The following is an 18,097-nucleotide window of genomic DNA, read 5'->3' as shown; positions in this document are numbered from 1 at the left end:
ATCAAAAGTTGCATGGGTTATCCTAACATCTTAGACTCCACAATTGATCTTTAGCACAACCGTACAAAAAGAACTAAACTAAGGAAAAGAGCAAACAGGATTTCTTCCCTCCTCCTCTTCTCTTTGGGAATGTATATGAAAGAACACTGAGAGAAAGCAAAAGAAAAAACTTCGCACAAAGATCCAATGAGCTTGAGATGAAAGCTAAATGTTCCAGTTAAGTGCTGAGGTTGCAAGACATCTGAAGACAGAAAAGCAATGTAAAGCAACTCTGTTCTGTAAGGTGTAATCCTTTGGTACATTTAAAGAAATAACCCAAAGCCTATGGACTTAAAACCTAACACTACCACTTTGGGTTCTGATGCAGTATTTTACCCAGTGGTGAAGCATCATCCACATATTTATTAAATTTAATATGCATTAAAATATCCTTGCTTTTATTAAAAACAAGGACAGGTGACAGACTATAATCCTAAGTAAGGTTAGAGTGAGAAGATCAACGATGAAAACAAACATCACTATTAGAAACAACACTTGGCACTTCAGGCAGATCAACACCACCAAGAACCTGCTGTGCTACACAATAGAGAATCCCTCATACAGAATCAGCATCAATTTAAACTCTGATGCATTCAGTGTCCTAAAGCTTTGAATATAGAAAAATTTAAGATTAGGGCTTTAGGCATGAGTTGACATTAATTCAGACTCCAGAGGAAGACAGACAGTCACCCTCCAAAAGGGTTCTCCCAAAGAACAAAAGAAGACCACTATCAGTGCTATCATGTCCAGCCAGTATTTGTCTGATTGGTCATGAACAGAATGAAGGACTATCCAAGATGTTCACAGCTGATGGTGGCATTCAGCCACTGCACACTACCCCAAATCCAAAACCAACAACCTTGGCAGATGGGAGAGTTCAACATACTCACTCTAAAGATGGAAAAATGTAACTTCAGGTTAACTATGCACACATGCCAAAGGGGATAGAAGTTACCAACAGAAATAAGGAAGAATACTGGGATGCACATGTCAGCTGCACATATGGTACAGTGCTGACTAGAATAATTGAATTTTAAGCTGGCAAATACCTTTTCTCAAAAACTTGCCTCCACGTGGTAGTTTCTGTTCCTTGGTATTTTCCAGCTGGGTAGTATTTTCCATTCTCTATGAATTATTTTCAAGGTAGCATTTAGATGCTGCTGGTCTAATTTTAAACAGGGCTCAAAATAACTCGCAAGGGTGAAAAAATTTAAGGAATATTGTGCCTGCAAAACATCATTTCTTTTTCAGGCATCTTTGCCTGACAAAAACACGGTTTTCATTAAAAGCCAGGTAACCTTTTCCAGCACTATCTGCTGATCTGGTGGAAGACACCAGCATGTGGTTCTACTTGTATTTCACAAGGCTTATATAAAACTCTTTCAATTATTTTGGATTTCAACATTAGCAGATTTTCCCATCAGCCTGTGAGAACAATTTGATCTCATGTGAACATTAATATTTAGAATTTAGTACAAAAAAAGCATAATTACATACAATAAAGTAGGGAATCCCTTTCAGCTACAAATAAGTGCACTTGCCCTTCCAGGCATATGCCTAAAAGATTTGGAGCAGAAAGTGTTAGAAACTGAAAAGTAAATGGCTTTTAATTCTCCAAGCCTGCTGCAGGGCAGGAATTGGAAAGCATCAGCTACCTCAGGATAGCAAAGCCAGGGGGAGGCAAGGGCAAAAAGGTCTTGAATTTAATACAAACATCAAGTTCTAAGTACCTTAATGAAGAATGTCCTGAAAGTCACTGAATTATGGCATGGGGGGAGTGGCAGGTTGAGTTCAGTGATGTGGCCATACAGAGACAGTCTCACTTCTCAGAGTGCCAAGACAATCTGTATTTACAAATTACAACATGTACAGTCTCTGTGTGCAAGGGAGGGACGTAAATGACAAAACAAAAACCCCAGAGAACTCACAGAGAATCCATAACAAAAACCACCACTGATCTCTAAAATTTAAAATCTGCTCTTCACTGACTCAGCCTGGTAAACTTCCAAAAAGCCTTTTCCCACTCATCTTCTATCAGTGACTTCACAAATCATTAAACAAGAAGTGAATAAAAATACGGAATCCTTCAGTGAAATGGTGTAAAATAAAACTACAACTAAGAAATATTTTGCAGGTTTTGAGGGGGTTTGGGACAAAGAAATTTTAACCAACTGCTTTTAATCCAAAAGTGGAATATAAGCTGTATTCATACACTCAAATATCATCCTATGAGAGTGCAGTTCATACAGAAGCTGCAAGAATTATGCTAAAAAAGCTCAGTACTAGAAAATCAGAAATTACTGCTTCTTGTTTAAGTCCTTTAGCTTCAAGTACTTAAGCTTTCCCTTGATTATATGTACTGTTCAGTTAACACCTCCTCTGATTCTGTAATTTCTGTGCATTTGCAACATAGAGCTTTCAAAACTTCCCATATGCAGCATAATGTTCACTTCCACAATTGACCAAAATTCACAAATGCTGCGTGTGACAATGGACTTCCCAATCCATGCATGAATAAAGAGAGAATTAACAAAGTTCCATGCATGTATAGATGCTACAAAATAACAAAATGACAGAAATAACATAAAGTTGTAGCCAAAACATCTCTGATGAATATGCAATTGAAAATTCCCAGTTCAGTATCTAGACAGACATTAAACAGTCCATTCTGTCATGCCAGCTGCTAAGTACTTACCAACCCTGATCCATTCTCTCTGCTACTTGTGCTTTATTTTTATTTTTAAGCACAGAGCCATTCAACTCATGTGGAAGTGAGATCAAAGGCAGTGGTGGACTTGAAGAAAAAAATTTAAGAAATTAAAAAGCGATATAAGAAAAATCAAATTTGAGATCAGTGACACAGAGAATTAAAAAAGTACTTCTAAATGCTTGCTTGAATTGCACTACAAACAAGTTATGTTCAGCAAATGAGGAAAGCTTAAGCTTTGTTTTCAAAATTTTTAGTTAACAGAACAGTTAAAACATTTGGCAACAAAAATATTAGTTAACATGTTAAACAACAAATTGTGGGAATTATTCCTCTGTGTGTGTGTGTGCAGGCACAAATGCATGTGTGTGCTTGTAAAAATGCACAGAATTATCAAAGTAGCCCATTAAAATATATCCTCAGGCTGCCACCTTAATCATGCACCAAATACCAATATAAAATCTCACCAGGACAAGGGAAAATCCATATTCAATGTGTACCACATCCACTGAGATACCCAATATAAGATAAGAAGTGATTATTCACAGGTCTTGTTGATACCACACAAACACCAAGGATATGAGGGATCCACTTGTCCCTGGCCCAGGCTTTCTGCATTTCTAACTCAATAAAACCATTCAGCAATTGAAAGATTTGTTAGAGAGAAGCTGGTTTGCACTGTGGAGTCACTATGGTGAGTAACAGAAAGAGTTGAGCCAAAGAAGATGACTTAGAAAAATAACTTTTTTTTCAAGGAAAAATACTAAGGCTAGGTCAAATGACAAGAGGAAAAATTATTTATATGCCTTACTTTCAGAATATCTTGAGTTTCATTCCACTTGTTTGTCCACTCTTTGGTCAGTTCTTGTACCTATGAAAAAACCCAAATATTGAAGAAAATCACATCTTTTCCAAAGTTCTTGATAACTGCATTCTCAAAGAAGCTCTAAGTATTTGTGTAATTCTTTGTGAAGTTTAATACTTAAGCATTTAGAAGAGCACCGAAGCTCCTGCAATAAGTTGCCATACCTACAATACTTCTCCCTCAAATTACAAAGTTCTTATTTACACTGTAAGATGAAATGGAAGTCCAGGATTATTACTTCAAATAACTCTCTACCTTCAAATAGTTTCATGAAGTGCTCCAATCCTACAAAGTCTACTGCCACAGACTGATCCCTCAGCAGTAACAGGATGGATCCTTTCTCATAGTACAGGCAGGCATGTTAAGGCTAAAATCCCCTCCAGAGGACAGCATGCAGAGGCAGAGGCAGACCAGCAGCCTTCAGGAGTGAACCAGAGCAAAATCTACCCACTTCACTGTCATCAGCACAGCAGTGAGAAGATGCTCGCAAAGGCATTACAGACAGGGGGAGCACTGGGTACAGAATCACTTAGGTTAGAAAAGATCTTAAGGTCATCAAGCCCAACAGTTAACCCAGCACTGCCAAGCCACTACTGAACCACATCCCTCTGAAGTGCCACATTTAGAGGTGTTCTAAATATCTCTAGAGATGGTGAATCAATCGGTTCCTTGGGCAGCTTTTTCCAACGCTTGACAACCCTTTCCATGAAGAAATTTTTCCTAATATCCAACCTAAATTTCTCCTGGAACAACCTGAGGCCATTGCCTCTTGTTCTGTCGCTTTTTACCTGGGAGAAAAACTGATCCCCACCTGGCTACAGCCTGTAGAAAGTGAGGTCAGCCCTGAGTCTTCCTACCCTCCAGCAGATCAACACACCCACACACCTTAGTGCCATGTGCAACTAGACTAAGGGTGACTTGTTTCCCTCATCTAGATCATAAACAAATATATTAAATAGGACTAGCTCAAATACTGAACCCTGGGGAACACCACTGGTGACTGGCTGCCAACTGGATTTAACTCCATCACTTTTCTTGGCTCAGCCATTCAGAGGGTTTTCTCAAACAATGCAGCTGTGCAAGCCACGAGCAGAAAGTTCCTCCAAGAGAATGCTGTGGGAGACAGCATCAAAGGCTTTCCTAAAGTCCAGGAAAACAACACTCACAGCCTCTTCCTCATCCACAAACCAGGTCATCCTCTCACAGAAAGAGATGATGTTGGTCAAGCAGGATGTGTCTTTCCTAAACTCCTCCTAAACCCAGGACCCTGATTTCGCTGGTTGTTCTGCACGTGCTGTGTGACTGGAGATGACCCAACCCACACCATGACCTTCCCCCAAACTGAGGTCAGGCCAACAGAATGCTCAGGATTTGTCCTTCCTCTCCTAACCAAGCAGTTGTCCACCTCTTGAGTTAACTTTCATATAATGCCACTGTACTAAGAAAGAAGTTCTTTGATGCAGCTGCTCCAAACATCTCCCCATTTGCTACCTGCATTTTTTTGGTCTTTGCAGGTCAGCTTCAAATCAATCCATGACAGCTATAGAAACTTCTCTCATCTCTACCTGCATCTCAAGATTTCAACAAAGACAAGGAAGCACACTTTTCAATACATCACTATAATTCCTAGAGCTGCTAACTGAAACATTAAAACAAAATAAATTCCAAAATATTAAAGAAAAACATGAAGAAAATCTATCACAGCTCTATTTGCCATACCAGAACAATTTGTATTGCTCAGAAACACTTCATTTCATTTTTAATTAAAACTTTAAAATTAAACATTTTAAAAATAAACTATGCCAAATTTTTCTTATGTAAGGAAAACCATCTCATTAAATAAACTCATCATATACTTGTCAGGCAATATAAATATGGTGATAAAGTCCTTAAATCTATACAAACAAACTAGTTATTCACTAATTCACTCATTCAATTATAAAAAAGCTATAACCACTGCACTATGTACCAAGAATTTTCAGCAATTATGTCTACTGTAATTATCATGACTAGTAATCACATAATTTTTTAATAAGCCTGACAAAGGTAATAAAATATGCTTGATATACACCCCACACAGCAGGGCCAACACTTCTGAGCAGGGTAAGCAATGGTTACTGTCAGAACATGAATAACATATTTTTAATTAAGCCTAGAGACAGCAATTTATATAACTGAGCTACTCTTAGATAAAAGCTTTTTGTTTGTACTCAAAAATAAGAGTAAGGATAAAAATAAAACAGGATTCTCAAAGCAGGACATTAATTTTCTAATTCTAAAGGTCCAAGCAGCACTATTGTAAATCCTACCTTTTAAACCAGCTAAGGAACCCCTTTTTTTTTAAGGCATCATATCTATATTTGATTGGCATCTTTTGACAGTATTCAGACCTAAATATTTGCTGTCATGTAGTTGAATAATTCCAAATTCTTCCCTCTTGCCCCTTCCAAAGTATGACTTTTCCTCTTTTTTTCAAACCAATTTGCAACTGCTCTCAAAGCAGGCTAATATACAGAAAAGAATTAATACAGAATGATACAATAAAGAATGAAAGATTGCTAGTCAGAGAAATTATATTAGCATTATATCTAGATTCTTATGGATGCTGTGAGTTATCCAAACTGTATGGAAACTTTTTCCAGTCTCTGCACTTGGCTGGTTTATTGAAAAAACTTGATGAGAAGCACACTGTGAAGTACATCTAGATCTAAGATCCTCCTCCAAAAAGGAAGCTAACTAGGCACTTAACATACTTGTACACACCAGATTTAAATACTGAAAATTTCTAAAAACCTACCCCAGACCACAAGTTATAAATTATTGAAAGCACAGAAGAGGTGATCATTCTCCTCATAAATCTTTTGCTGGTTTTTTTACACATTGAATACATTGTTACTGTGATTACTTCCTGCTCATTACTGTGATTTAGTGGCTTTTCCCTCTCCAGTCCATTTACAAACATACTTTTTTAGTAAGGCAAGCTGGTCAGGGAACAAGCCTTTTCATTTCATACTCATAAACAAAACTGCTACATAAATAGCAAAGATATATTTTGTTCTTAGTTACAATGATATATTACTGGGATAACAAAATTACTGATTCACTTTTTTTTTTTTTTTTAAGCATCAATGCAATGACACTGGTGGTAGAAAACTTCGTTGCACATTAAAAAAAATCCTGAAAATTACAAACACTCCTGCATCCAGACTACCCAACTTTTCTTTTCTTTGATGTTTCAAAACTGCTTTATGAAATTATAACTTACCCTTGCTTCATTCTGCTGAAGTTTTTCTTCCATACTTAAAGCTGTTGGAGAATCCAAGAGTGCAATCTAAAATCGTACAAAGTAAACAGCAATTCAAAAAGAAAACAGTTACCATTTCTGGGTGAATCAAATGAAATGCAATTGTTCAACTTTCATGAGTCTTTAGCATAAACTCCTTTGAACTTTAATATATAGCATTTTACCTTGAAATACTGTAAACAGAACAATCAAAATCCTGTCAAAGATGATATTGCAAATACAAATTGCTTTGAGAGTACTATTTTCACTTGCTACATATGTACAGTCACACACAGGGAAACCAGACACATTTGTAACAGGTAACTCCTAACACAGTTTTCTTTATATTTCTAAAAAAACATGAAAATTTATTATGCATGAAGAGTTATCCATTTTGCTTTAATATGTATTTATACTGCTTTATCTTTAATGACTACATCTTAAGGTAACTGGCCTTAAAAGAGGAATATTACTAAACAACACAAACACACAGGCAGTGCTCATTGTATGTGACTTTCTACACTGAATCCAGCACTGATTTTGGTAATCAGTATCTTCAGATCTACAGCAGCATTTGCAATACAGTGTTCTGGTGATGCAAAGGAAAAACACTGAAGAAGTTACAGAGAGATTTATACTACTGTGCACAGGTAACACACCACCTGCTGTGTTACCAACCATCGTAAATTCAATTAGCTTTTTCTCTATTGTCTCCCAAACAGTCATCTACCACATCCTACCACTGAGCCACATTTATTTTTCAATAACCACTATTTTACAGCTTGAAACTAGGTCAAAGCATTTAAACTTCAAAGAGGCCCAAGTTCCATCTACTTTGCTAACTCTAAATCTAGCCATAATTCGAAAATAAATTCATTTTCCCCTCCTAAAGAATATGAAAGAAACACAAGTAATTCAACTCCATACAGAATTTTTAAACTATTTGTTACAAAGTAGAGCTCTCTGCTCCAGTCATCTACAAAAACCATTTCTGCTCCCAACAGTGGTTCCCATTCCCTTTTTTAGCAATTTTTTTACAGCATGAAATCCAGCTGAAGTCCTACCCTTCTTCTAACAATGGTCCATGCTGAACTGACATTTCACCTTGCACAGACCATCTAAGATAGTATCACATAGTTCTAGAAACAAATCTGAAGCAGTACTTCAGATATTTCCAAATTATATTTGCTCAATTATGAAATCTAGCAGTCCTGAATGACATTAAGTAGAAGACAACTGGCCTGAGCCATTTGCATATTCTTTATTGTTACTTTGGTTTCACCACCCTGGCAACACAGGAAAAACTAAACTTTAATGAGCCTGTGCAGTGACTGTTCACAGCAGATCATACTGACAGAGCAAGAAAGAGAATCATGCCTAAGTGAAGCAGAGCATGATTTTTGTTTTCTTACACTATCACTGAAAATATTTTTACATATTTAGCATGTTATGTGCCTTCTAATGCACTGTACAGCCAAACACAAATAAAATGTATTGCTTCAATCCATTAATACTCTACCTTTTCATATTTATACATCTTAAATACTTCAAACTTTTTACTTAAGATACTACACAAATTACCTTTTCAGTCCATCAGGACAGACCCAGAAGGTAAGTTTCTGCTTAGTTTCCTTATGCTGTGTTGACTCCCTGTTCCACACTGCAATCCAGCTCAGATTATACCAGAAGAAACCTAAAAGCTTTAGGATGACAACATTTCCCCCCCTTTATGTTAAAAGATCTGCTGGCCATACGGAAACTGATTCAATCAGGAAAACTAATATTCATTCCCAGCCTCATAGAGCTTGTTCACTCAAATCAATATAATGAAAGATAATTATCTCATTACATCCTAGAAATAGACGTTATAACTCAAGGAAAATTACACGTAAGTTCCAAGTCAAGCTAACCTGATTCCCTTGAGCAAGCAGGGCTTTTAATCGGGCTATTTCAGCTCTCAGCTCACGGATCAGTTTGACGTTGGGATCCTCATTAATAGTAGGCTTGTTGATGATGTTTTTGGCTCTATTTGCATAGCGAAGTGTACTTAAAGTTTCTCCGTAATTGACATCAGCAGGTGAAATAGCTAAGGACATGAAATCAGAAGTAGTTTATCATACGTTTCATTTACTGAAGTTAGTTTGTATTTTAAAAGTCAGACAAATTCAATGTGATGAAAAGAAATATCTCGTTTACCAGTACAGATATCATTTGTTCCAACTCTTCACCTAACTCCACTTTCATGTCACTATAACTCTGCATAAGTAAACACTGTATGAGATAAGTGTGTTAGGATAATCAGGTCTAACAACCAAGCGTTGCAAAGAAATCTTGCTGCCAATCTATTTAATATTTACATTTTCCCCAATAAACATAAATATGGTCTTAACTGGATAAATGTCCTATGTGAATACTTCACAGGCCTTCTTGCAATTTTTTATAAGAAGAGTCAGGAAACAGTGAATATTTTTTAAGTATCAGTGTAATCACTGAAAAGAAAAGACATTCCAGGTAAAACACAGTAGGGAAATTTAACAGCATCAAAACAAAAAATAACCAGACAGAAGAACCAAAACAAGAGAAAGCTTCTATAATTTACAAACCCAGCTGTTCCCCTGAGCTGCAGGCATCTGGCAGCACACAGAACTGTCAGCTATCTGATGCATCAAGAGAAACCAGTATTATTTTTCAAACAACCTAACCAGGAAAACCAATGTAATTTAACTACAAGTGCTAATGCTATCCTTCTCTTAATTGTCCTAACAAAATATATGATGTTCCAAATTAAAAAGATAATTAAGGCATCCAAATGGATGAGTGGAAACAGAGAAGAGAAAACCATCCAGAAATCTGAATGATCAAACTGAGCAAAAGATCCAGAGAATCAGACAATGAAAACACCTGAAAAACTAATTAAGCAACTAAAATAATCTGTCCTTTCTCATTCTCTCAAAAGTAGTATTGGGTTGTTTTTTTTTGTGGCAGAGACTCTCTGAGCCACAGGAGATGCACTTGGAAACAGCCTATACTTCCCCTAGCTCACACTCTCACTTCCCTGCTTTATCTACTGTCTCCTCTCCATTACTCAATTATTCTCTTTCTGGAAAGATATTAAAAGATGTTACAGAAATATGAGGAACCAAAATTAGAATTTTTTTCAGCCTTTCCCTACAGTTTGAAGTGATCTTCCTGTATTTTGTTGTGCTTAATTATTGAAAAGGCAGGACAAATGTATCCAGACAGCTTGTTGGGCTGTTAGGGAATTCTACCACATCCCAGTAGATGGAGAAAAGATCAACCACCAGGGCTCTGCCTAGCAGAAGCATCACTAATAGCTGAGGAAGTAGCTGAAAAAGACCCTGGGTAGTGTAATCATTAGTACAGGCAAGTAAAGCTCACTGTGTTTCTAAAACTTCTCTTCTCAATCCCTTCTTTAAAAAAAAAAAAAAAGTTACTCTACCATGGAACTGCAAGAAAGCAGCAAGAAGAAAGCTGCCAGCACTGCTTTATTTAAAGAGCCAGAAAACCAAAGCAGAGTCTGGTCCCCAATCATCTATTGGCACCACAATGATTCTCCTGAGGAAAACAAAATGCACGGATTCCAAAAACATCCCCAAAATCCTGCAACAAAGGAACTGCTATCCAGAGAATCTGACTGGTTCTGAAGGACTAGAAATTGATCTGATACATTTTATTCCCTCAATTTTGCTATCCCACAGTCCTAAAAAGGGGCTGCACCAGTTAAGACCGTATTTCATTGGAGCAGGAAAGAGTGAGAGAAATTTCAGAGCTGCTCTTCCCCTCACATCCAGTGATACCCTGACAAGGTTGACAAGTGGGCCCACAAGGATGTAATGAGGGTAAATAAATCCCAGTGCAAGGTGCAATCCCAGGTATGAGTACAGACTGGGAAAAGATCTCATCTCAGCAAAGAACTTAGGGGCTCTTTTTGGTGGGGGAACATGGAACAGCAGTCTGTGCTCAAAGCACAGAAAGCCTGCTGCATCCTGGGCTGGCAAATGGTTTTAAGCTAAAAGTGGAGAGATTTAGATTAGATATTAGGAGAAAATTCTTTACCCAGAAGGTGGTGAGACACTGAAACAGTGAAGTACTAAGGCCTGAACAACAGGCCCTGAGCCAAAGTTGACATACAGATGAACCTTCCAACCAAATGTTAATTATATGTTTGGTTATTAACAGAGTACTGTTATATATATATGTTCATTTATTGGCAAAACATGTATTTACCTTTACACATCTAGAAACCAGATAAGGCTACATCTGGCCTAATTAGCCAGGGCATTATGATCAAAGACACCTCCCTTGGTTCCTCCTTGAGACCATGCCAGGCTTTGAGAGAAAGCCAACAGGAGAACGAAATTTAAAATTATGTCAGCTCATTTGTTTAATAGTATAAAAACTGGGCCACTGTGACAGCAAAGTGGGGGAGCCTCATAGCCTGAGATGGACCCACCACAGGAGCTCCCAGCTGTGGTTCTCCAGGCCTTCACTGACAGCTTTCCCCCACTGCTCATGTCTCATGGCCTTGGATGATGGATCTTCAGTAGGGTAACCTGGTGATGTATCTTTCTTAATCACTATAGCTATTCTTACATCATAATGATTAGGTGCACTTCTTAGTTTATCTTTTTGTAATTCTCTGCTAATTATTATTAAGCTTTGCTTAGCTTATCTTTTTGTGACTGTTTACAGTTTTACATTACAGTAAATTACACTGTTCCTTAAGTTGGTGTCTGTGTCTCTGACCCTACCCACCAGCAAAACAAGGCCAGGGTGGATGGAGCTCTGAGCAACCTGGTCTAGTGAAAGCTGTCCCATTCCATGGCAGGAGGGATGGAACTAAACCATCTTTAAGGGCCCTTCCAACCCAAATCACTCTAGGATTTCCAAGATCCAAACCCCTCACCCCCCCTTAAACATCATCCTGGCTTCACTTTGCTTTTTTGGGGAATGGAATTCCCACTCCCATTTGCTGACAAACCTGCAGTACATATGGCACAGGTAGGGATTTTTTAAACTAAGTGATCCTTGCAGACCTCCCTATGGGTAAAAAGGAAACCATATGAGTTTTCAAGACAACTGATCATAATTCAATCTAGACAAGAAGTTAAAATGTTGTCTGCTCTTAGAAGGTTAGACAAAAGTGATGGCCTTTCCCACAGGATGTCAGAAGAGATCAGGTTGCTACTAATGCAACAGAAAACAACAGTTTGGAACAGCAACTGATTCACACACCAGTATAAGAAAAGATGTACAAAGCTTTAATTACACTGTGCAGAGTGTAAGTAAAAGACAGAGTGTTACTAGAAAGCTCAGAGAGAAAGAAATCACTAACATGTGTAAACCACGTTCTGCCTTAACAAAACATCTGGAGTCTAAATATTTACATCCATTCCTATTAAGCATGAACTATTCAGAATTCCAAAGGAGTAAACTAAAAACACTTACTGGCAATCATTATAGTTTTGGAGTTTCCTCCTAGGCTATCTTTTAATAGCCAAGTCAACACTGAGTCTCTGTAAGGCACAAATACTTGTTTCTTCTTTGAAAGAGGATTTGTTGTATCCTGAGATAAATCAGCTGCGAGGAGAAGGTAGAAAAAAAATAAAATTAGGTCTTTTCATTAATTTTTAAAAACACGTTAGGCCATTATTTGTGTAAGTAAACACAAAGGTATTTAATGACTAAAAACACCTCAAGACAGACAAGCACAAAAAAACCAGAGACTTACCTAAGGCAGAAATTACATTTCCCAGAGTAACTAGAGATTTGTTAATATTCCCTCCTTCCTTTAATCTAACCCCTGTGGCACCAGTGGCATCTGCCCTCTCACTTCCAGCAAGATCTACCAAATGAATCTTGCTAACAGTTTCACAAGGCATTTCAGAATCAAATTTAGCCTGCAGAAAAGGAAAAAGCACAACAAGAAAAGAACGTTAAGCTAAGAAATACTGCACTTTTACTGAATCAAATTTAGTGGCCTTTGTGACACAACTGAATTTAACTGGTTTATAATAACAGATCTTGAGAAGACAGTTGTATTAGAGGTGCTAGAGAACGACATTTGATGATGAATAGTTGCATAACTCCCATATTATTTCTTTAAATTGTAATATCTTCAATTTTTAGCCATTTACAGACAAGCTGTGACATTGTGAGTGGTAATTTACACGATGCAGTGATGATGAGCTGCATTCATTTTATTAAGCTTGCAATATTTGTATTACATTTATATATTGCTTTCAACAAGTTATAGCATGTACACACAAATTTGCACCCAATTTCTCCCCCACCTCCAAGTTCTATTCATCTAGCAGGTCATCCATGAGCTTTCTAAAAAATCCCTCAAAACAACAACAACAACAACAAAGAGCAGGAGTGATTAGAAAAGGAGTTTACCACATAAAAGAAACCAGATCACTGTGCTCTAAAGAAACATGTCCAATCTCTCTGAGGAGTTTTGTTTTGTTACCTGAGTGAAGTTGATTGTGAAAATGGCATGTGACCTGCTACTAACATCATTCATTCCAGTTGCAGCTGTCGTCCTATTTATATTTCCTGCATCCATGAGTTCCTCAACATCAGCATAATTTTGGACTAAATGCTTAGACAAGTCTGAAGAAAAGCAGAGTGTTACAGTATGCTCATATATGTCCTTAATTTTCTTTACAAAAAGATTTAAATTATCTTCACTACTGCAAATTATTGCTGTAATTAGCATTTATTGTCATACTTGTGTAGCCCCTAAGGAAATGAATGAGGCCTCATATGAACACTGGACAACTTACACATTTACGGTAAAAAAGAAAAAAAAATATGCAATGTTACTAAATTATTTAGTGGAATAATATGAGCATAATCCCACAAGAGACATGAACCTTCCCTGGTAGAGAACAGATTAAGACAATTAGATCCCAATAGGTTTTCATTTCATCTAAATATCTAGAGATTTTTAAGTTATAGTCAACAGCTATTAAAACCAATTGCATCTCTTAACATTACTTAAAAATATGTTATAAATTTACAGATAAAAAAACTCTGAATAATTTTAGGACTGGGAAAGCCAGTAGAGATGCAAAATTAGAAGCTATTCCTTCAAAGCTTGTTACCAAAGTAAAGCACTCTATCCATCATAATTTATATTTTAAAAGCTAAAATGCCCTATGCTATTAGACACTCAGAATATATGAAGGTAATAAAATATGCAGTGTAAAACAATTGAAGTGTTTTTACCCTCAACATATGGCCCTTCTTTCGGATGTTCCCGTATTCGTAAATTATTCGTTTTGGATGACTTCCGTCGGAGAAGATCTCTCACACGCTCATTATAAATTTCCAAATAACTGAAAGAAAAAGAACAGAAAGCCACTGACTGCCTCAAGAGCCTTTTATAAAAGGAAATCTATATTAACACAAGTTTGAAAGCAAGATGCTTGGAGAAAGAAAATAGATCCAAGGTTGGTTTAAGATAATGACTACAAGGTATTGTATGTAGCATAAAGGAAAAAGCCAAAAAAAGCAAGAAGAAAGTGGAAAGAAAACAGATATTAGCAAGATCAAGATCTCCTAATGTTAGTCTGAAACAAAGGGTAAAAAAAAGGCAGATGCTGTCCAGCAGCAAAAGCATTTGCACCATCATATAAATGAACCAATATGCACAGCTCTTGGATTGAAGGTGTAAGTACTGCACATTTTGACTACAACTGCCAACAAAAATTAATTATAGGACTGAGGCAAAGTGTAAAAAGTTATTTTTGAAAAATATGCACTTTTCCCAGAGATAAAGTGAAACAGAGTGCTTGTAACTGAAATAAGTTTGATAACCTGCAGACTCTGTGCCAAGACCTACCTGACTTCTGTTCGAAAGGACGCCTCATTCCGCTTTGTTTTTTCACTTATTTTGCTGAATAATCCTTCACAAATTCGAGGTATCAAACCTGCATCACCCTGCAACAACAACAAATCTTAATTCCAAGGCCGTACATGCATGCACAATATATTTTGAAAAAAAAAGCCCTGGATGACTTAGTGGAGAACTTAAGACTCCAGAAAGGGGAAAAATCAAAACTTTTCAGCAAATGCTCTTTTGCCCTTTATTTAACTTCAGTCACATTGCCACTTTAACCCTTTTGTGTGTGGAATGTACAAACAGCTCCATTTCTTTGCTATTGGAATATATTTTGTCTCTTTCATTCAGTTTGAATAATCCCAAATGCTTAAGGCAGAGACTGGCTCCCCAGAGTAAGTCATTAACTGCCTTATCTCACCAGTATCCTAACTACTTCCATCTCATTTCACTGTGGATTTGGCAACAACTGCAAAGAACAGGACAAGAACCATACACAAACAGCCATGGGACATTCTCATTCAAACCCCCAATTCCCAGCCCTTCCTGTGTTGAAAAGTGCAGCAGGTCCTCTGAATAAAATAGTACACGATGACAAAATTAAACCTTCATTCACTGTATCCCACAATCCAGCCAAATTAAATTTGATATTTAACTACTGAATGTTTATCGCTGCAGATAAAGAGGTTTTATGCATGAAATGCTTGGTTGGTTTAATAAAGCAAACTGAATAAAACCTATCCCACAGAGATACCCAGAAATTTAGCATGCAGCTTTCCCTGGTCTAGGAAAAGCCCTCTCCAGCCAAGCAGTAAGCCATGGTGAGGGTTTTCCCCAGCAGCAGAGGAACAGGAGAGGACCACACAGGTCTGGTCTCATCTGACATGGGGGTGCTCACTCTCACCTGCCCCATTCCCCCAAGTCTGATCAGGTAAGTGATCAAAAATCTGCTGAGGACATCTCACTGCTTAGGGCAGTTAACACTTCTTCAGAGCTATGGCTCCCTGGAATAACAGGACAGACACATACAGATGGGCTTTGGGGTAAGAGGTCCAGGCTCAGGAGCAGCTTACAAAACAGTCTGTCAGCTGTAATTTGTCTCCAGTCAAAAAACATGTAAGAGATTCAATGTGATGGACGAAATGTGTGGCAAGAAATGCTCTTGTGTTTAGAGTCAGGGGCCTAATTAAGCAGGATGCAAATTAGGACAAGCCAGACCACATATTTAATGTGATCACAGCCCAGGCACTGCAGGTCCCTAGGAGTTTGTCTGGTGGAATTCTACAGATAACTGGCAACAGAAAAACTCAAAGCCAATGCACTCCCCCTTAGTGCTCCATGTGCAAAGATTTCTCTTCTACTTGGACCCCCTACAAAAATCCAACCCTTTTTTGCCCAAGCTCACTCAAGTTTGCTCCCATACTGATCCCTCTGCCCTCATTCTTCAGTTTCCCTCTGCATTCTCTGTCACAGCAATCTTCTTCCAGGTACCACCTCCAAATTCCTTTTCCTTGTTCCTTTGCCCAGATAAAACTCCCAATTCATCACCCAGCCACTGCTGGTTTTTGATTATACTTTATCCCTCCATTTTGCCTTTTTCCAGCTTCCTCCTCCTCTTAATCAGAGCCCCTCAATCCTTCTCAAACCAAGCTTCAGTATTGGAAATAATAATCCATTCTCAGCTCCTATTTTTTCTAGTTCTTCACATGACTTCACCTTGGGTTAAAAAAAAAAAAAAAAACAACCAAAATTTCCTAGATTCAGGGAGAAACTTGCAGATTAATCAGGGTTTTTTTGAGACAGTTGCCTCTGGCAACAGAGGAGCAGCCTTTCCTTGACAATATATGTCAATTATCAATCTCGATTTCCAGTTTCATGGGTCACTGTTGGAAATTCCCATGCACATTTTATTTTTTTTTTAAACAACAGAAGAGGTAAACTACTTTTCTTTCATCTCATGTCTGGAAACACCTGAATAGTTTTAATTAAAGCTTAAGGGAAAAAACATGGAAGATCTATCACAAAGTTTTAGGCAAATCATTGGTGTCTGAAATAATTCAGCAACCACAAAGGGAGGCTTAAAATAGCAAGTACAACTCTAATTGAGTCATTTCAACCTTAGCAATATAGTTGAGAGAGGCAGGACACACAGTTCCCAAAGTATTATCCTAGTCAAATGTACATCTAGAAGAATGTTCAGTCTTTATTGGAAATTGTATTTAAACACTTTCTCTTTTTCACCCCCAAGAGCTTAAAGGCAGCTTGGACCACTTTTTTTTTCTGGCCTACAGTTTCCAGATATGGTAATCAGAAGAACCAAAATAGGTAGTTCACTGTAAAGCTGAATTTTCTCATTAAAAGCCTGTTGTTCTTCTTCTGTGCTATCTAACCAGAAAACTCCTTATTGCAATTTAAATGCACTGTGTTTTGCCCATCTACCTTGACCATAAGGAGCAAATTATTCTCGTCCTTTCTTCTGTAGCAGATTTTCAATTCTTGGAAGATTTTTAATCCCCCATAGTCTTGCCTTCTCTGCATACCCAAGGATGACTTTGCTGATATTTTGTAGACCTCTGCTCATTTCAGAATCTCTGCTCAACATTCTAACTGGCTCACATAATTCTTGAAATGATTGCTTTACAAAGAATTGCAGAAGAAGCCTTCCAGAGACAAGAACAGCAAATATTGAAAACAAAATGAGACAGGAGTTTTAAAGAGAAGTAGGGAAAAAAGAATATTTATTTCCAATTCAAGTTTTCTTATAGCACTGTAGCCTCTCTGACAGGGCCATCAATTTTGAAGCATTTAACTTGCCAGCTGAGTATATTTTATATGCACTCTATACAAAGCCAGATTAAAGTATTTATGTATCATGCCAAGAAGATTAGAGCTTTATTATTGGATAGTGTCAAACAAACTTCAGCTTCTATTCATTTGCTAACTGTTTTGATGATTACAGTCATTATATATAGTGAGGCAGTCTCATAAAAATGTCACTTTTATAAATTTCTGAAATAGAAATCCACATCTAGGTCGTGAGATCTTTTCTGGTTACAAAAGTCTATTCTGCTTATGATATTGAGGTAAATATAAAGCTACTTATTTTGTGACAACTGAAAAAAGGTTTATGGCTAATTTACTCTCCTAAGCCAGAGGAGGTGGAAAGAGCCTCATATTACTACATTTCAGAAGAGTGATCTATCCAAAGGATGATAAGTGTTAATATTACCCTTTTCATTTCTACTGGAAGAAGACACAATACATTTCTTTTTCCAAGGATTAAAGAATGAAACCTGCAGATGCTGCCTGGTGAACAGGCTTAATCAATCAGCCTTT

The 18,097-nt window shown here is 37.3% G+C and overlaps 1 protein-coding gene across 3 annotated transcripts in view; it reads right to left on the bottom strand.

Annotated features, from left to right (window-relative positions):
* Positions 1-18,097, bottom strand: part of KIF16B (kinesin family member 16B) — a 131,314-nt gene that overhangs the window by 88,217 nt on the left and 25,000 nt on the right. For all 3 annotated transcript variants that reach the window (XM_066316505.1, XM_066316508.1, XM_066316509.1), the window contains exons 5-12: positions 14,765-14,862; positions 14,149-14,258; positions 13,388-13,530; positions 12,647-12,815; positions 12,364-12,495; positions 8,805-8,980; positions 6,877-6,942; positions 3,558-3,617 (exon numbers count right to left, since the gene is read on the bottom strand). In XM_066316505.1, coding sequence (XP_066172602.1) covers positions 3,558-3,617; positions 6,877-6,942; positions 8,805-8,980; positions 12,364-12,495; positions 12,647-12,815; positions 13,388-13,530; positions 14,149-14,258; positions 14,765-14,862 — 954 coding nt within the window. The remainder of the gene's footprint in view (positions 1-3,557; positions 3,618-6,876; positions 6,943-8,804; positions 8,981-12,363; positions 12,496-12,646; positions 12,816-13,387; positions 13,531-14,148; positions 14,259-14,764; positions 14,863-18,097) is intronic.

The sequence above is a fragment of the Sylvia atricapilla genome, chromosome 3, assembly GCF_009819655.1.
Source record: "Sylvia atricapilla isolate bSylAtr1 chromosome 3, bSylAtr1.pri, whole genome shotgun sequence".
In the NCBI taxonomy this organism is placed as follows: Eukaryota; Metazoa; Chordata; class Aves; order Passeriformes; family Sylviidae; genus Sylvia; species Sylvia atricapilla.
Note: the sequence above shows the minus strand (reverse complement) of the source record. Positions and strands in the feature narration are given on the sequence as shown.